A 20,604-nucleotide genomic window follows, 5' to 3' on the forward strand; every position below is an offset into this window, starting at 1 on the left:
CAGGAAACTACAGAAAAAAAAAAACATTTGTCATATGTTACAGATTTCCTAAATTCCTTTGATGTTACAGGTTCTTTCAAAAATAGTATTTTCTGTTTCTACCACAGTAAAAACAAACAACAATTTACAATTTTAGCATTTCACAAACTCTATCCTTGTGGAAAAGATGAAAAGTATGGGCTAACCATTGATGACAATTGTTTTCCACAATAATACAGTTAGATGGATTTTGAACTGATTAAATGACTGATTTCAGAGAGTAATCATTAATAGATTGATGCCAAGTTTAGAAGGAGGGTTCCAGTGAATTGCCCCCTCGAGGTTTGTCCTTGGCTCTTTGCCATTTAATATTTTTTATCAATGACCTAGGTGAAGGTACAGATAGTATGCTTATCAAACTGGCAGATGACAAAAATATGAGAAAAAGAGTTGACATTGGATGACAGAATCAGGGTCCTTCCATATTTTGATTCCCTGAACCATTTGAAACTCAATAGGGATAAATGTAAAAGTCCTATATGTGTATATAAAAGTCACCTTTGCAAGTACAATATAAAGTGAGTTTCACCTAGACAAGAGTTTAGTAGGTTGCAAGTTCAATGTGTGCCAACACACCAATTAAGAAAGCTGATGTAGTCCTTTATTGTGTGAAGAGAGACATAGAACCTAGAATATGAATGGAGTTAAACCCGTTACACTCTTCCTTAGTCCAATCACATATGGAATATGTGATTTAATTCTGGAAGCTTTTTGGGGAGGAAGATTCATTGATAAATTGGAGATCATACAGAGGATAGCAACTAATGTGGTGGAGGGCATTAAGATTATGTCAAAGAAGATTTACTGAAGGAAAAATAGAGAGCCTAGAAAAGAGAAAATGTTGAGGAGGGATGTACAATAGACATTTTTTTCTTTTTTTAAAATTATAGCTTTTTATTTACAAAACATATGCATGGGTAATTTTCAACACTGACCCTTGCAAAACCTTCTGTTCTAAATTTTCCCCTCCTTCCCTCCATCCCCTCCCTAGATGGCAGGAAGTCCAATACATGTTAAAATATATGTTAAGCCCAATATATGTATACATATCCATACAGTTATCTTGCTACCCAAGAAAAATGGAATCTAAAAAGAAAAAAAAAACTGAGAAGGAAAACAAAAATACAAGCAAACAACATCAGAAAGAGTGAAAATGTTATGTTGTAGTCCACAGTCTGTTCCCACAGTCCTCTTCCTGGGTGTAGATGGCTCTCTTCATTGCTGAATAATTGAAAGTGTTCTGAATCAATTCATTGTTGAAGTGAGCCAAGTCCATATGATAGCCATTTTTAAGTATATAAAGGGTTGTTAAATGGAAGAGGACTACGTTTTATCTGTGTGGCTTCAATATAGAGCTACAAACAGTGGACAGAAGTAGAGTAGAGGCAGCTCAATGTAAGTTTATCTTAATAATTCAAGCTCCTCAGAAGAGGCATAGGATACTTCATTAGGGAATGTTTTCTCTCTTTGGTGGCAAAGGTTCATTTGTCAGGAATATTGCAGATGAATTTTGTTCAGGAATGGGTTGGCCTAAATAGCTTCTGAAATTTCTTATATCTTAGAAGTAGTGCAATTCTATGAAGAGTAGAGGCAATGATAGTAGATTTGAAGTTAAGAGAATCCTAGTAACCTTCCAAAATCTTCCAAACATCTCTCTGAATCTTAATTATCTCATCTATAAAACACAAGGGACTTTGACTTTGATTACCAAGGTCCCTTCCTAGATTTAAATCCAATGATTCCAGGAACCCTTTCCTGATCTTTTGTCGCTCTGGATACTGCATGTATTGGGAAGAATTAACTACCTGGTTTGTTTAAAACTGAATAGGATTCCTTCTTCCTACATATTCTTTTCTGCCACAGACTGAGTATTAAATAGTCCAGTTCAAGGAATACAGGGCAGCTAGATGGTACAGTGAATAGAGTGCTAGGCCTGGAGTCCAGAAGACTCAACTTCCTGAGTTCAAATCTAATCTTAGACATTTACTAGCTGTGTGATCCTGGGCAAAACTAAATATTGTTCACCACAGTTCCTCATCTGTAAAATGAGCTGGAGAAGCAAATGGCAAACCAGGATCCAGTATCTTTGCTAAGAAAACTCCAAATAGGGCTACAAAGTCAAGTATGAAGAAACAAATTGAGCCAAAGAATACACCAGTTATAAATTATGTTTATTGTACATTTATATTTTACAAACCTACATTTACAAACCCATTTACAAACCTACAAAAAAGATTATTCACTCCTTAAAATTCTCAAAAATCCTAGACTTATGTTTTCTTCCTGGTAGGCTCTAGGAATGTTCATGGTAATTTCTGGCATTCATTCTAACCTGATGCTAAATTTCCTTTTATAATGGAGGCAGCAGGTTTGATATATCTTCAGACTGGTCTGCTAAGAATCGGTGATAACTTTCAATATTATTCATCCCAATCATCATTTGGGGCCTGAAGATTTGGCCTCAGAGAATTTTTAGCTTCTCAGCTTCTCTTCCACAGCTCAAGGAAAAAGATAGAAATATTTTTTCCCCAACCGTCCAAGAAGAATACTTGGCAAATAGCAAGGGCACATGGAAGTCCTCTAGGGAACAATATCTCAAATTCTAATAAGCTTTTTTTTTTCATAAAAAATGATCTCCATCAGTAGCGTATCCCTTAGTGTCTCTTACTCTTTCTTCATGTTTCCTGATAAATACAAAAACACATGTTATGTTGCATCATTTCTGGTTACTCTAGATAAAGAAACAATCCCTTCTGGTTAGTGTGACCTATTTTGGAAACTCATGCATGTCACCCGAATGTCTGAATTTGGCACAATTTCAAGTTTATTTGCTTAGGACTGAAAAATTTTATTGGTATTCTAGAATTCTCTGGACTCACTTTAGCAGGACCTGGTTAGGAAGAGGCTGTTGATTGTGGGGTGTTCATAGTGATAAATGAGATTATTTTATTGTTCCCTAAATGTAAGCCAACATTTTCCAGGAACTGACCAGGAACAGAGAAGAAATTCTTGTGATGTAAATAAATAAATAAATGTATGTGGCATGCATGTGTATACACATACATATATGTAAATGTATATATATATATATAGATAGATAAATATATTTTATTTTAAAAGAAAAAGATAAAGTGTGCTAAATAAAACATAATTTCTGAGAGATGGGGAGTTGATGTAAAGCTATACTTTCTGAAATATAAACTTATATAACTTTCTGTATTTCCCAACTTTCCACATATAGCATGTTTTAATTAGATGGAACCTTAGAAATCATTTAGTCTAGGGATTCTTAATGTGGGTCTATAAACTTTTTTTCTTATTTACAATATTTGATAACTGTGATTCAATATGATGTGTTACAATGATTTGTAATTGTATCTTATTTTATGCATTTCAAAACTTTTTTTTTTTTTTTGAGAAGGGGTCCATAATATTCACTAGACTGCCAAAGGAATACATGACACACACACATACAACTACTGATCTAATAGCTGATTCTAATTCCAATCTATTTCCTTGTTCCACAGGTAAAGAAAGACCCAGAAAGTTTGTATGATTTATCTTAAGTTACTCTGAATTTCAGGTAGGAGTCAGACCTCCTTTCTACTGCTTCAGAACTCCATTATATCCCATCATCCTACATCCCATCCCTTCCTCGAGCATGACCACCATTACCTCCTTCATTCACATAGTGGCAGAGCTATATTATAAAATAAATAAAGAAAGCAGCCAGTAATGCTTGTAAATATATAAAAAAGATAAGAGAGCAATCAGAGAAGAATATTACAGAAGTTCAAGAGAGGGAAAGTCTTGAAATAGAAGCAATAGTCAAATGCTTCCAAGGTGTCAAAGAAGATGAAGACTAAAAAAATGATATTGGATTCATTAATTTGCAATAATTGATGACCTTGGAGAAAGTGATTTCAGTTTATGGGATGGAAAGTAGAGAAACCAGCAGAAGAGAAGTGGAAACCAGTGGAAGTGAGGGAATAGATACAGTGGAAATCTAGGCTTTCAAGAATTTTGGAATTTTGGAGATTTGACATTTCATGAGGTTTTTTTTAAGGTCAAGAGAAAGATTTAGTCTTCGTTTTTTAGTACAAGTGGACAGAGCAAAGGGTTAATAAGTGAAAAAGCCATAATTTCTACTGTATGGGATTGCAATTGGTCTGTTAAAGCTTTACCTAGTCATTCATGACATCATCAGGCAGAAGGACATGTGCCATGATGTGTGTTGTTTGATTCCCTATTGTCAACAATCACTTTTATTTGAAAGATGATTGCTTAGAAATATGGTCTCTAGCCAGGAAATGGAGAAGGCTGTGTACATCAAATATGCTCTCTTAATCTCATAGAATCACAGAGTTGGAAAGGACCTGTAGTCATGTAGTCTAGCAGAAATCCTTCCCATAACACACAGATAGCCCCAAAATATTCAACCAACTTCTGCTTGAAATTCTCCAATGAATTGAACCTGTTGAGTCAGTCCCTTCTACTTCTGAGCATTTGTGATCCTTAAATTCTTCATTCAATAGAGGACTATTTCTTGAGAGTGTTGGCTTCTCTCCTGTGGCTCAAGCTGCTACTGTTGGAGTAGTCTCTTGCAGATCAAATCAAAAAGCATTTTTGAAGTGCTTACAATGGGTCAGGTACTATACTAAGAACTATGAATAAAAATATCAGAAAGAAAGATAGTTTATCCCAAGGAATTGTGGAGAAAGACAACACAAAAAGGAAGCTGGGAATAGAAGGTAAGGAAAGGTACCCACCTTAGGCCATAGTGGAGAAATAAATCTGGATAGTCAGGAATGGAGCTCTCGAAAAATAAAGGAATGGACCCGGGGTTCCTACCAAAGGGATTTCAGAGCCGTAGACTTTAGGCTGGTTTTTGTCCAAGTAGCCACCTGAAACACAGAGAGCTATATACACAGCAGCTTCAGTGTGTCACCATTGGTAGTTCATCTACCATCCCAAGGTTTGGGGAATGACTGTCACAACTTTTACCTCCTCCCTGAGATTTCCCTTTTAGAGAGTGTCCTGCCCTTCCTAGAAACTGTAGGCCCTTTCTTGTCTCCCCCATTTCCCTTTTCCATCTCAGCACCACTTCAGTACAATGGACTTCTCCTTGGGTTGACCTTGCACTCCTAAATTGTTGTAATCTATACCCATTGCTCCTCATTTTGCTATCTCTGTTCAAACAAAACAAGCTTTTTTTCAAATACCAAACAGTCCTTCAAATATTTGAAGATAGCTCTCCTGTGTCCCCTTAAATGCTTTCATCTCTACTCTAAACATCCTCACTTCCTTCAACTGTATCCTTCCTTCACCATCTTGGTCACTTTCCATTCAACTTGCTTATAAAGTAACATAAATAATCTTCCTAAAATGTGGTACCCAGAATTATACACAGTAATGAATGTATGAAAAGTACTTACTATGTGCAAAGTACATTCTAAGTATTCAGGACTCAAATAGAAAAGGAAGACATTCTTTGCTTTTCAGGATTTCATATAACTAATTTGGTAGCCTGACATATGAGTGATTTCAGGTATAAGTCAGATGGCAAGGCCCAGTGGTCCTTAAGATGCAGTAGCAAAGCAGATGATCTTACACCTATCATTTGCATTAATAAAAATATTGATTTTGTTGTTGTTGAACCATTTGATGATTCAAAGGACTTTGTGTTGAGAACTTTTTTTCTTTTCTTCTGGGTCTTTTGTACCTATTATTGCTGAGGAGATGGGGCTACAGCACCTGAAGAGGCAATGTTGAGGTCACATCTTCAAAAAAAGTTGCTTTTCTGTATAATGATTGTTGCGGAAAGTCTGGAAGCAGCCCATGGGAGTAGAGGAAGGAGCATTGCCATTTCTGGGGCTCCTGAGTTTACTTGTCCTGCAGTTGGCAGTTGGTTGGCAGTTGGTGTAGGTGGTAATGAGTATGGTCGGCCTTTTCTCCAGGATTTGCTATCCTGGATGATAGCATTAATGGCAAGGCTGAAGGTAGAGCGGGGAATCTGGGAGGGAAATATTTTGCTGCAGTTCCCTTGCTGCCCATCCATGGCAATTGATTGGCTGCTGCCAGTGAAAGTGATAAGAATGACAGGTCCCTTTTCCATGAAGGTGGGGTGATGCTTCCCAAGTTGATCATGAAATGGGAAGAGGAAGCAGAGCTGGTAGTCTTGGAAGTAAACTAAGCCTGGGGCAGATAATCCAAATGTTATCTGCCAGGACAATGAACAATGAGACTATAATCTTCTAGACATTGCTTTGGTTAATGTAAACTGAGATAGTTTGCTCTTTTGAATTCCATGCCAAATTGTTGACTCATTTTCAGCTTGGTGTCCACTAAATTCCCTGGAGTTGTTGATTTTTTAATAGGAACTTTTGTAATTTAGAAGAATTGGATCTAGCATAAGAAGAGACTTCAGAGATATTTGGGTTTGATCTCCTTCATTTATTATGTTGGCACTGATCTCTTCTTAACTTAGTTAACTAAATACAAACTATTTGTAATCAAGGGAATTAAAAAAAATGAAATGCCATTTTATGAAATTCTGGTTCAGACTACTTCACTAGTATAGAAAATATAGAGAATAACACATCCATAGCTTCTGATTCTTTGCTAATCTTAGGGTAACAGATTAAAAGATGAAAGGGGTTTGGATTTCATCTAATCAACCCCTTTATTAACCAGAAGAAACAGAGGACTGACAAGATTAAGTGATTTTTGCAAGGACATACAGGTACTATGTGACAGAGGTATGATTTGAACATAAAACTATCATTCTTTCTATTATATCATTTTTATTGTTGACAGCTAGAGGGTTCAGGGGATAGAGTGCTGGACTTGAAGTTAGGAAGATTTTACTTTGTGTTCAAATGTGACCTCAGACATTAGCCCTATGACTCTGGGCAAGTCACTTAACCCTGTTAGCCTCAGTTTCCTCATCTGTAAAATGAGGTGGAAACGTAAATGGCAAACCACTCTAATATCTTTGGCAAGAAAACCCCAAATGACTTACAATGAGTCAGGCATGACTGAGAAAAAAAAAACTGAACAACAACATCCATAAGGATACCCATTATTCTACATCAACTTCCAATCATTGGCCTGCCTCCCAATAATAACTCTACACATCTTGCCACTTATTGTTTACAAATCATAATTGAAATAATGAGATAATGGCTAGAAAGATAGAATGATTGACTGACTTGGTATGTATAGGATATTATTAAGAAAGTAGTATTTATTAATTTAAATCACATCATTTCCTTCTCCATCCCTCCCTTAAACTCCAAGCAATTTATTGCATTTAAGTAACAGTTTTATCCTTTTGAGATAAATGCCCCTTTCCTCATCCAACAGAAAAAATGAACATATGCACTGACATTTCCTAAACTAGTATATCCACTCTTCTTGTCTTTAAATTGAGCTTTCCTATTATTTCAGTTATGGGGAAGAAATAAGCATATATCAAATGCTATCTATGTGCCAGGCATTATTGTAAGTACTTCATAAATATCATGTCATTTGATCTTCACAATAACCCTGAGGGATAGGTGCTATTATCATCATCATTTTACAGTTAAGGAAACTGAGGCAAATTGAAGGTAAATGACCCCAGGATCATATAATTAGTAAGTGTCTAAGCCTGGTTTTGATCTCATGTCTTCCTGACTCCAGGACTAGCCAGAAGTCTATCCACTAAACCACCTAGTGTAATGCCAGACAAACTGAGGCAGGATAGAGATTAGAGAGTTTTTGATATTTTATTAATTGGAGAGTATAATTGACTGGACAGGACTCTTGTCTCAAAGTATCCAGCGATGAATGGGAGAATCCCAAATCCTTATATATCTTTTACAAACAAAGAAGGGGAAAGAAGCAGGAAACTTCTTCCCAGACCCATTTAGTTCTGTCAGGATGTGGGAGAGGAGGGGGAAGACTATAAATTCTTACTAAAAGCCAGAGTCAGGATGTCTGAATAAACAGAAGTAGAGATGTCAATGAGGTATCCAGGATAGTCTTATCTTTTGGAATATTTTAGAGGGCTAGTGTCATAAATTCTTGAAGGCAGAAGGAGTTAGGAGTCAGGAAGTCTGATCTCCCCTTCATCTTGAGTCTCACATTGACAATTTATAACCTTAAAGCAAATGGTCCTCAGTCTTAATGGACCAGAGAGGGAGGTTTACAACTAAGGGGACTGAGGCAGAACAATTAAGGAAACTGAGATAGAAGAATTCAGGGAAACTCAGGACAATAAGGGAAACTAGTGCAGGGAAACTGAGGTAGAACAGTTTCAAAGAGACTGTGGTATAACACTAGCTGCCTCCTATGGCTAGTCTCCAGTAGTCCAATGAATCAATTTTTTTAAAAAATCATAAACTGACTCATTAATAGACTTCTGTTGGCCAGTGGAGGACGCATCATTCCAGCTTCATCACATAAAGCCCTTGGTTCATGGGAGAGAGATGATAGATTCTTATGTTTTTCTACTTCCAAATTCAGAAGTGAGAATCCCACTTCTCAATGTTACTAATTGATAATACACTGGACTTAGTCAAGAAGACTTCTTTTAACTGTGTGATACTGGGCAAGTCACTTACCCATTCTCTACCTCAGTTTCCTCATCTGTAAAAATGGAGATAATAAAAGCACCTACCTCACAAAAGTCATTGTGAGGATCCAGATCAAATGAAAGTTTATAGGAGAGAGCAAAGGTCATTGCAAATTTTAAAGTGCTTCTACCAGGTGCCTATTGTTTGTTAAATGGATAAATGTGGATCTGGCACTATTCCCACTGATTGAAATTCTCAGATTCACCCTCTTAAGTTCTCAGTTAAGCTTTGTCTTTATTTAGGAGAGAAATGCTTTTAAAACTTCAATGAAGTGTACAGGAGAGGAAAGGACTCCAGGCACCTTGGTTAACAAATACCTTCTCAAATGCTAAATCAAGGAGATACAAGTGAGACTAATTGCCAGAGATTAATGAATGATATAAATTCTTGTTTAATATTTGCAATGTGATTTCCCCACTTCTCTAACTGTTTGTCCCTTTGATTTGTTTTTAAAGAGAAAAGCAGAATAATCCTGCCATTAGTATCTGAACTGACAAGATTTAGAGACAAATTTGAGGTCGACAAATCCTATCCCATCATTTTACAAGTTAAGAACTGAGATTCACAGAATGGATGTGACTTCTTTTTTATCCACGAGAATACTGAAGCTTAAACACAGGTGGAATCCAACAACTTATATTGAACATGGTAGAAAGCAGGTATGGAAAATGTCTATTTGAAATTTGAGAAGAAAAGATTTCTTAAAAGACCCACCTGTGGCCTAGATTGGCCTCTTTTGCTTTATTGCAAACAGGTGAGGGGGTTGTATATCTACTGCTTTTCTTCACAGGGAAAGGGTGAAGCAACAGCAAGGGTTTCCTGTTTGTTTTTTTTTTTTTTCTCTCAATGAGAAGCTGAGAATTTACCCTGTCAGTGAAGGCCAAGTCAGGTTTCTGAGAGAAAAGAATGGATTTGAAAGGGGCGGTAAGAGTTGCTTTTAATTTAATTTTATTTTAGGGAAAAGGAGGAGAGTAGATAGCAGTGGTAGGTAGGTATGAAGAAAAATTAAAAAGTTTTTAGGTTGGAGGTTGAGGGAATTGTCTTATTTCACATGCTAAAACCCTTCAAGCCTATAAGTAAATTTCATTGCTAATAATTCACTGTGTGCTCTGCCAATATTTCACACTTATTTTAGAATAAGCAATTTAAATGTTGAATGAAGTGAAATTTAAGATATAAAGTGCTGTAGGTTAGTACTCTGAATGACATCCCTTGCAAAATAATCCATGGTACTGGGATTTCATACCTGAATCTTTTAGCTCCTGGACATAGCTCTGGGGAAAAAAAATGCATAGATTAGTTAGCTGTTCTCCTATCTAAACAAACCATCAAAGGATAGTTATTGTATCTATAAGATTGTATCTATTCTGTCTTCTTCCTCCCTCAGTGCACAAATCTTTGGATGCTCACCTGTGTGGCCAATTCTTTTTATGTAATCTGAACCCATATCTTGTATTCTGAAGGGTCATTGGTAATAGATATCAACCTTGTACTCGGTGTATGAATAAATGAAGAATTAGCTTTTCTTTAAGTGGGTGGCTTGTTGTGAAAATGAAATCTTGTTCTCCCAGAAATTTCTTAAAGGAGAATTGGGTCTGGCTGGGGGGTGGGTGGGGATTTGGGTTTAATGTGGGGGAAAATATTTTAATAAAGATTGTGGCCTACAAAATATGGTGAGGCAGGGGGTATGGTACATGAAACATTGGTCTTGACATCAGCTTCTGAATCATATCCAACTGTGTGGTCAGGTGCAAGTCGTTTAAACCCTGGATGCCCCCAGGTAAATTAAAGGAGAACTACTGAACTACATCACTAGAGGGACTTTCTACACTGATGAAATCACTGGTCTTCTCCACATACATTCACTGAGCAATGTTGCAAGTAATGTCTGTAGAGTTTGTGTCCTTCTCCTTATTGGATTGTACAGTGATCTTCTCTTATTTAAACTGTGTGCTGCCTCAGCGCCCAGCACAGCAGGCACTTCAAACATGTTTGTAAAAGGAACCAATTAACAAGCATTTTCAAAGCCATGGTATGGCCTTGTATTCATAGTCCGACTGAAATTTTAGTGTGGCCAGATTCTCTGCACCTACAGAAGTCAAGAACAGTTCTGCAATTTAATCTTTTTTTTTTTTTTTTGCATTTATGATAAAATTCTTTTTTATATAGCTTTTTATTTACAAAATATATGCATGGGTAATTTTTCAGCATTGACAATTGCAAAACCTTTTGTTCCAGTTTATCTCCTCCTTCTCCCCACCCCCTCCCCCAGATGGCAGATAGATCAATACATGTTAAATATATTAAAGTATATGTTAAATACAATATATGCATACAGTTATTTTGCTGCACAAGAAGAATTGGACTTTCTGCAGTTTAATCTTAAGAGTTTCCTGGAACACATTAAATTTAAGACTTGGGGTAGTTAGAAGGTGCAGTAGATAAAGTACTTACTGGTCCTGAAATCAGGACGACCTGAGTTCAAATCTGGCCTCATATTTAACACTTACTAGCTGTGATCACTTAACCCTAATTGCTTTGCCAAAAAAAACATCTATAGTTTTTTTTTTTAAAAAGTTATTACTTACCCAAGAGCACTGAGCTATTTTGTATCACTATACATAGATATAAATGTATATATGTCTATAAACATACACACACATATATATATATATTTACACAAATATATTGGACCTATGATTTAATATGGGTGATTTTTAGTGAGGAAATGTTGATCAGTATTTACTGTGTAGCTTATAATTTGAGTTACTTGGGAAACTGAGAGATCAAGTGAATTACCTAGAATTATACAGTCAGTATTATAGTCAGAAGCAAAATTTGATCTCTGGTGTCACTGGCCCTTGTATATGTGTGCACAAATAGTTTAAACTGAAAGAAAATTGCCCCTACATTTAAGTTTCATAACTGAATTGGATGCTGAGGGCATAAGAAGGATAATTTTTCAATGGAGCTTTTTAAATATAAAATACAAAGCATCTATGGATCTCCTTTTCCTGAATAAGATTTGAGATCTAAGTTCTACTCTCCACTCATTTCATTACTTGAATATCTTCCCCTGTTTTTCTCTTTCACCTCTATCTCAGACAAATACTAATTCATTTATTCTCTTTTCTCCCTCCCCTTTTCCAGTCTGGCTATCAATTTCATCATTCAACCAAAGCTTCCCTCTCCAAAATTACCAACGATCTCTTCTCAATTTTCATCTTTCTTGTCAAATGCTACAGAAAGGTATTTTCAATCCCCTTTTTCTGAATATTCTCCTTTCTAAGATTCATGACACATCTTTTCCCTTTCCCTCTCCCTAATTTCTCTTCAATCTTCTTTCCTGTTTTTTTTTTTTTTTTAAATCCTTGCTATAACTAATAACTGTGTATCGCCCCAGGTCCCTGTCCTGAGTCTTCTTTTCCTACTCTATACTATCTTATTAAATGATCTCACTGACTCCCATAACTTTAGTTATCATCTCCATGAAGATGATTCCCAGATCTATATATCTAACCCTAGAGTTTCTCTTGAGTCCCAACTTGCCAAATATATTTTGGAGATCTCAACTTGCATGTCCCATGGCTATTTTATTTTCACAATATCCAAAACTGACCTTTTTTTTTTTCTTTCATCCAAACTCTCCTCTCTTCCCACTAGTCTTCCTCCAGTCTCACCAACAGTCAAAACTTTCATGTCATTCTTAATTCCTCACTCTTTTAAGTGGTCTCACTGTCTCAAGTTTCCCTACAATCCATCATTTATTTAACTACTAAAATGAGTTATCTCCCTAAACAATTAGTTTTAAAATCTCATGTCTCCCAATAAAATTAAATGCCTCCCCATTAGCTCCAGGATCATTTTTTTTTTGTCACAACTCTTCATTATTGGGCACCTGCCTACCTTCCTAGTATTCCTAAACTCTAATCTCTATATACGTTATGATTCAGCGATATCAGGCAGCTAGGTGGTGTGTTGAATAGACAGGCTTAGAGTCAGGAAAATGCATTTTCCCCCAAGTTCCAATCTGATCTCAGACACTTACTAGTTGTGTGACCCTGACCATGTCACCTCTTCAGTTGCCTATCAAGTTTCCTCATGTAAAATGAACTGGAGAAGGAAATGGCAAATTACTCCAGTATCTTGGCCAAGAAAATCCAAAAGAAATCATGAAGTTAGACACCTGAAGCAAATGAACAACAAACTGGTCTATTTGCTGTTTCTTGAACAATCCTCCCAATGCCTTCTTTCAAATTGCTTCCCCCACTCTGTGTACAGACATGTATATTTATATATCATATGTGCCCAATTATTTACATGTATTCTCTAGTAGAATGGAATTTTCTTGAAGGTAGAGATTTTTTTTTTTTGCTTTCTTTATATTCCCAGTGTTTAGCACAATTTTTCCACATAGAAAGAGTCCAATATAAATAATTGACTGAAATGTCAAACTTTTAGAAATCAAATAACAATGATTGCCCCTAGAGAGACATTCATTAGTCTTTTTGACCACCATAAAAAGACTTTAGTAACTTTCCAGTAACCAAATATCTGGGGGGGGGGGGAAGGAAAGGGACTTTCTATTCATAGGTCTTTTGATGTTCTGAATTTTACTTAAGAAATCACTAGGCTAATTATTTATTTATGTGAATCTGGTCAAACAAAGCATCCTTTTTATATCCATACAATGTGAATAAGACAAAGGATTTATTTGTAACATCTAAGTAGTTACCTAAAGCAATAAATTAAATGAAGAATGATAAGGTGGTTTTGTTGGTGGTGGTGATGGTGATGGTGTGGTTGTGTTTGTGGTTGTAATAATCTCAAAGATCACTTTCAGGTCAAATATATGACCCTAATAGACTAAACATATCTGTTTCAAACTGTAACTCGCTGCAGGTTGCTTTCTATCTAGATTCCAAAGAATCGGAATTCTTATTGGCTTGATTATTAAATAAGAGCCTTGAGATGTCCAGTAATAGCAACATTCTACACTGGCAGAGTATTTGGTCCTTTTCAAAAGATTGGCATTATAAAAATATGATCACCATAGCCCTATCAGAAAAGGTATTTTCACATTATATGTATATAATTCTTCTCTAATTACCTATTTCTATTACAAGTACCTAGTGTTTCTCCATCTTTTGGCTAAGATCAAGTATGACAAGTAGCTATCAATTCTTTAGAAACTTAACATGTTTGTTCAAATTTTCAGTGTGTATATCTATTTCCTTTGCTTCCTTTTCTTTCTTTCACAAATGTCAAAATATGTAGATCATTTGTTCTTCCCCTTTTATAAAGGAAGAAATTGAGGTCACAAAGGTATTGATATTCCCAAAGTTGTATAGGTTGTATGTATTTAACCTTTCACAAAATATTGCTCTTCTGACCCATTTTTCCTATCTCTTATTTGGATTTTTATTGTTTATGTTCTAGTGTATAACTATCCAAGGGTGTTTAATTAAAAAATACTTAATCTAACCATGTTTACATGATTTAACATGATCTTAAAGCACTAGTCAGTGCAAATTGCTAATAACCTTAGGCAAAAATGTGTCTAGAACAAAGTTGACAATAGTTTCAATATGCTCATCCCAAGTCAGACATCTGGAATATTTTGTTCTGGGACACATTTTAATATAAATATTGACAAAGTAGAGCACATCCAGAGGAGGATGACCAGAGTGGTAAGAGGAAGTCAAAATCAGTGTACAATGAATTTCTCCTAAAGTTTCTTGATGTAAAATGAACTGGAGAAGGAAATGGCAAACCACTCCAGTATTTTGGCCAAGAAGACGCCAAATGAAGTCATGAAGAGTTAGATACACCTGAAGCAAATGAACAACATATTGGTCTATTTGCTGTTTCTTGAACAGACCTCTAAGTGTTCATTTTGTCCCTAACCTGGAGTAAGTGTCCTCAAGCCTTGAATGTTCTGTTCTACAGAGACTGGGATTTGAACAAAATCTCAAAGGATGTCAGGAAAACTAAGACTAATTCCTGCTTTTGGCCCTTTGCCAGGTCCTGACAGAAGTAAAGGAGAGAGATAAAGAGGGGTTAATACTGAAAAGAAAATGTCTTCTCAGTGGGCTGGGGGTCCTCACAGGCAGCTATACCAAGGAGAGGTCCCTTGGCCTGGCATGGTCCTGCTTTTAGGTTCCCTGCAAAGAAATGAGCCCCAAAGTTGCTGAAGAGATTTGGGACTGAAGTTTCCATTGAATGAAATTACTGCCCCTGGGGCCTAGATTTCTGGTTGAATGAAAGCATTTACTGGGAATGGTCTTAAGCCAATTTTCAGCTGAATAGAGGTCAATAGAAATCCAAATCTCCAGCTAAATGAGATCTTAAGTTTGAACTAAGTAGGAGTGGTCCTGGACTCAACTCAATAGAGGATGTGGCTAGTCCCACCAAGATAACAGAATGAAACCACTTTATCTTGATTCTCTGGGATGGGCCTCTCCCAGGAGAGTTTCTCCAGAGTTCAAGGAGAGTTTCTCAAGTGTTTTCTCCAAAGTCAGGACAGTTTCAGGGGCCCTCCCATCAAAGTGTCTAGAGAAGCAGTCATGTGCTAACATAGTTAGGGGAGGAGACAAGGCAACCATTGCCCCTGTATGAGGCAGAGGAAGATAGCCCCCAAAGAAAGAGTGAGGGAGGGACAGGTTGTCCCTTTTAATAGCTAATAAATTCTGTTTTTAGAGACAATTACAGGGTACCTTATCACACACACCTTTGTCAGGTATGGCCAGGAGTAGGCTTCTGAAGTTATAAGAGATGAGAGAGGAAATTGGGGAGCTGGGGGGAGGAAGGACAGAGCTGAGATGACAGAAGCCAGGAAGTTGCTTGAGCTCTACCCAGTTCCCCCGCCCCCCTCCCCCCCAAAAAAAATATTTTATAGAGCTAGAAAAAAAAGTAACAAAATTCATTTGGAAAAACAAAAGGTCAATATTATAGAGGGAATTAATGAAAAATGGAAAGGAAGGCGACCTAGTTATAACAGATATAAAACCATATTATAAAGGAATTATCATCAAAACTATTTGGTACTGGCTAAGAAATAAAATGATGGCTCAGTAGGATAGATTATATACACAGAATAGAATATAAGTGATTATATTAATCTTTGAGTTTAATAAACATAATATTTGGGTTTGATTAAAACAAGACTCAAGCTTCTGAGATAAGAATTCACTATTTGATTAAAAACTGATGGGAAAACTGGAAAAGATTATCGAAGAAATTAGGCATAGAGTAACATCTCATACTGTATTTTCAAAATAAGATCAAAATGGATACACTATTTAGACAAATAAATTAGGAGAATAAAGAATAGTTTACCTGTCAGATCTATGGAGAAAGAAAGAATTTATTATCAAACAAGAGCTGCAGAACATAATGAAATGAAAAATGAATAATTTTGAGTACATTGAATTAAAAAGGTTTTGCACAAACAAAACCAATGCAAGGAAAGCAAAAATCTGATAAATGATTTTTACACACCTGTGATTCCCATAAAGGCCTCATTTCTCAAATAAATTGAGAACTAAATCAAATTTATAAGAATACAAATTATTACCAGTAGATAAATGGTCAAAGGATGTGAACAGGCAGTTTTCAGTTGAAGAAATTAAAGCTACCTATAGTCATGTGGGGAAAAAATGCTCTAAATCACTACTGATTAGATAAAGACAACTCTGAGGTACCACGTCATACCTATCAGATTGGCTAATAAGACAGAAAAATAAAATTATAAATATTGGAGAAATATGTGGGAAAATTGGAACACTAATGTATTGAAGTTATGAACTGATCCAACCATTCCGGAGTCAAGGTTAGCCCCCTGCAGGCTTCAGAATCAGCTGGAGTCAGGATAAACAAAAGTCCTTGGTCTTTAGGGGGAGAAGTGAAGGGGATGGACAAGACTGCCACAAGCTCTCCACAACCTCTCTTCTCTTCATCCACCTCCAAAGTGATTCTGGCTCTTCTCACTCCACCCCCTAATCTCTCCTTACAATTCTCTTAACCCCAAGCATTGAGCTAGCATTAACTGTGAAAAGAGAAATTCCAAACATGCTAATAGTTATTGTCCAATAGGCAATTAGCCTTAAGTTCTTGGTTGTCTGATTCAGTTGCACCTATTCAGAGTTTCAGCCCTTTACAAACCATTATTTAAAAAAATGAAATTATGCCCAAAGGAATATAAAACTATAAATCCCTTTGATCCAGAAGTATTACTATGAGATCTGTATCCCAAAGAGATCATTGAAAAGGGTAAAGGACCTTTATTTATAGCAGTTCTTTTTGTGTTGCCAAAGGATTGGAAATTGAATGGATGCCCATCAATTGGAGAATGACTGAGCAAGTTGTAGCATATAAATATAATGGAATAAATTATGCCATAAGAAATGAGTAGGCAGATTTCAGAAAAATGTGGAAAGAATTAGACAAGCTGAGGGTATGTAAAGTGAGCAGAACCATAAAAACATTGTAAACAGTAACAGCAACATTATGCAATGTTCAACTATTATTAACTTAGTTCTTCTCAGCAATGCATTGATGCAAGACAATTTTAAAATAGTCATGATGGAAAATACTAACTACATCCAGAGAAAGAACTCTGGAGTCTGAATGTAGATCAAAGAATATTGTTTCCACTTCCTTTTTCTTCTTTCCCAGCATAACTAATATGGAAATGTTTTTTATAATTACATATGTATGACCTATATTAGATTACTTGCCATCTTGAGGAGGGGAGATGAGAGAGAAGGAAGGAGAAAAAGTTTGAAATTCAAAGTCTTATAAAACATGAGTTGAAAACTATCTTTACAAGTAATTGGAGGAATATACTATTAACCGAAGTCCTCAGAGATGAGCTTTGAAGCAAATGGGGAAATATCTGCACATGCTCTAGAAAATCTACCTGGAAGGGCAAATCCAAGTTTGTTTCATATATTTGTAACATGTGAAATGATGAGGTTGAATTCAGTGGCCTCTAAGGTTATTTTTGGTTCTAAATCTCTGATCCCTTGTTCAGGTCATATGTCATTTACCCTCACCCCAACAAATGTTGGGGGATTCAGCAGCGAGATAAAAAAAAAAAAACAACAAAAAACCAAGACTTGTTTCTTAGCAAGTTATACTTCTCCTTCTTCAATTAGGAACTTCTACTGTCTAAATAATTTAGCCTGGGATGAATCTGTCAAGTTGAAGTATTAGATTCTTTCCATTGAAATAGTTTTTACTTTCTAATTAATTCAAATGCTGTTAAGACTTCATGCCAATATTTTATAGAAAACAATCCATGATGTTTTATATTTTAGATATTTGATTCAGGGACATCCAAAGAAGAGAATTCATCCTTAAAGTTCAATTCTTCAACCAGCAAATTAATAAAACATAGCACACCTGTGGATGCCACACTGTCTAAAAGCATGATTTCTATAGACAGTATATCCTACCTAAAAGAAGCTGGAAGTGAAAGGGGAATTCCTATGGAGTCTCCCCTGCCCAAAACACCATTTCTAGAATTTTCGGCTCATCCAGATACAAAAAGTCTCAAACCTTTTGGTCAAAGGAAGAGACTTTCTACAGTATCTGCTTCTGAGGAATCCAATGCAGAGGTACAAAACAGCTTGAACCTCTCTTCAGCCAAGCAGGGACATCAAGTTTCTGATCCATTAACCAAGAAAAAGAGTAAGATATCTTTCAAGAAAAAGAGTAAGATATCTTTCAAAAAATGGTGCTGTTATGGATTACCTGGAATAAAGGACCCTGTTGAAAGAAAAGGTCGTTTTAACAAGAGACATGTGGTATGTAACCATTCCAAATATTCTTAGTTACAACCAAATCACTTATGGCTTTTAAAAACTCTAGTATTAAATTTCCACTGAATGTTAAATACCATTGATTTTATTAGGCCTATTTTCTTTCAAGAGTTAATTTTGTTCTCTATATAGGCAATCCCTGTGTTATGACTTTATGAATTTTATATCTTATGTAGAGAGAGACTCTGATGTTAATAGTAGAGAGACTTTGCCCCTTGATTTTTTCCCCCCCCCAGCCCACGCCCCGCCGCCCTTTACTCTGTGATGCCATTTTACCTTTGGTGGCTAACATAAATACCAATTTCTCCTTTCCTTTTTATTCTATCCTCCTCCAGAATAATCTGCTTTCATGCCTCTTTCTATCCCCATGTCTATATCATCAAGGATACATAGTCATGAGAATTTGGGACTTAGCAATAAATAGTAGTCCCACAGAAGTCACTTCCTACTTTTGGTTCTCTTGTTTTTCCCCTTTTATTATGGGAAGAATGATGGTAAAAGAATGTCCTGTCATCATTCATTGGAAATTGTCTACATGGGGACATCAAAAAGGGTTAAATTGTAAGATCTTAATCTTATAGCAGTTGAAATTGATTTGAAGACCAAGAAATATAAATATTCTATGGATCTCTTTCAAATGTCAAAGCAGTTTCCAAATATACATTATTAGAAGTATGATCAGAAGGTAATCAGCCCATTTTTCAATGCAGCATCTTAGCCTAGGTAGAATTTTATCTGATATTCCAGGATTAGAGAGGTGGCTTCTTATGTCTACAGATTAGAACTAAAAATTCAGTCATTTCAAGAGTCTAGACATTCTAGGAAATATTGGATAACTATTAAAGTTGAATTAGTGGTTATCTAAATTAGTTACATTCAAGACCTGGGCAAGAAATCAGGAACACAAGTAAAGTTTGATTTTTTCATTGAATGAACCAATTTCCTGATGACCTTGCCATAACTGGCAGATGAGGAAAGTCACCAAATTATACTGGTTGCTGTGAAATCAATTTGTTCCTAATGATATTACCACTATAGAGTACAAGAATCTAGAAAAACTTGTATTTGAACTGTCTGAAGGCAACATCCCATCCTAAGAGATGTTCTGCTTTTCTAAGAATGACAAAGCTGTAGGGTTGATATGTTGGGAACGTTATCTTGCCTAAATTGGTCCCGTATTCTATAATACTATTTTACATAAATGTTTTTTTCCTTAAATAGGCAAATGACTTGAGCCCATGGGAACTTCTTCAACTTCAAAACATTGAAGAAGCTACACATCATGAATTAGTTATTGAAGTCACAAGATAATCTTCAAGAAAACCTATAAATGTATTCTGTTTGAAACTTCTATAAGTTCTTCCCACATAAATAATAAATGCTGCATTTTGTTGTACTTAAACAAATGAGCTTATTTGTAGCATAAAAGCATACTTTTATTTTTGAATTTAGTTTAATACATTGGTTGAATAAACTCTAGAAATGCAGAAATCCTCAGATCTAAGTTTACAAACATATTAGTAATCAAGGTTTAATTAACATACAATAAAAATGATTGCACATGAAGCTGTGAATCTATGTACAACTTGCTATTCTTTTTAAATGTATAATAAAATTATGTTTATTCCTTCCCCCCCCTTTCTCTCTCCCCTCTAAAGATAAGTACCATTACACAAATAGGTGTGCGTGTCTGTGTAAAATTTTTCTATATACTTCCATTTATCAGTTCTTTTTCTTGATGCAGATAGCCTCTTCATATCCTTTATTTTAAAAAAAGAATGTATAGATTAAAATTTAGAAAGGTAGAAGGGAAGATAAAGGAGAGACTCTTAGAGATAGGTAAAATAAGGAATGTAAGAGTCAGAAGAAAAAAAACCAGAATAGGACTGAAAGGATGAGAAGGAAAATGAGTAAAAATAAGATGAAGGGTAATTTACAAATAGTAATAACTTTGAATGGGATGTTTATAGCAACTTGCTGTGGCAAAAACCCTGAAAATTTCAGGGGATGCCCATCAACTAGGGAATGGCTGAATAAGTTGTACTATGTGACTGCAATGGAATATTGTGCTAGAAGATATGATGATCTAAATGATTTTTTTTAAGATATGAAAAGATTTGCAT

The 20,604-nt window shown here is 35.7% G+C and overlaps 1 protein-coding gene and 1 long non-coding RNA gene across 5 annotated transcripts; one reads left to right on the top strand and one right to left on the bottom strand.

Annotated features, from left to right (window-relative positions):
- Nucleotides 1-2,193: 2,193 nt before the first annotated feature.
- Nucleotides 2,194-4,991, bottom strand: LOC116423297. Its single transcript, XR_004233853.1, has 2 exons — nt 4,809-4,991; nt 2,194-2,723 (listed from the first exon to the last, which is right to left on the bottom strand). It is a non-coding gene; the product is annotated as an uncharacterized LOC116423297 (long non-coding RNA).
- Nucleotides 4,992-5,939: 948 nt separating this feature from the next.
- LOC116422126 (coiled-coil domain-containing protein 201-like) lies at nt 5,940-20,065 on the top strand. Of its 4 annotated transcripts, none has more exons than XM_031957284.1 (4): nt 5,940-6,038; nt 9,113-9,316; nt 17,978-18,466; nt 19,703-20,065. In XM_031957284.1, exons 2-4 carry the CDS (start codon nt 9,227-9,229, stop codon nt 19,790-19,792), a joined length of 669 nt encoding a protein of 222 aa, XP_031813144.1. In that variant the 5' UTR covers nt 5,940-6,038; nt 9,113-9,226; the 3' UTR covers nt 19,793-20,065. The 4 variants fall into 4 exon arrangements, with proteins under 4 accessions (XP_031813144.1, XP_031813143.1, XP_031813145.1 ...); XM_031957283.1 differs by lacking the exon at nt 5,940-6,038 and adding an exon at nt 8,899-9,004; XM_031957285.1 differs by lacking the exons at nt 5,940-6,038; nt 9,113-9,316 and adding an exon at nt 9,480-9,581.
- Nucleotides 20,066-20,604: the final 539 nt, after the last annotated feature.

The sequence above is a fragment of the Sarcophilus harrisii genome, chromosome 1 (assembly GCF_902635505.1).
Source record: "Sarcophilus harrisii chromosome 1, mSarHar1.11, whole genome shotgun sequence".
Lineage (NCBI taxonomy): Eukaryota > Metazoa > Chordata > Mammalia > Dasyuromorphia > Dasyuridae > Sarcophilus > Sarcophilus harrisii.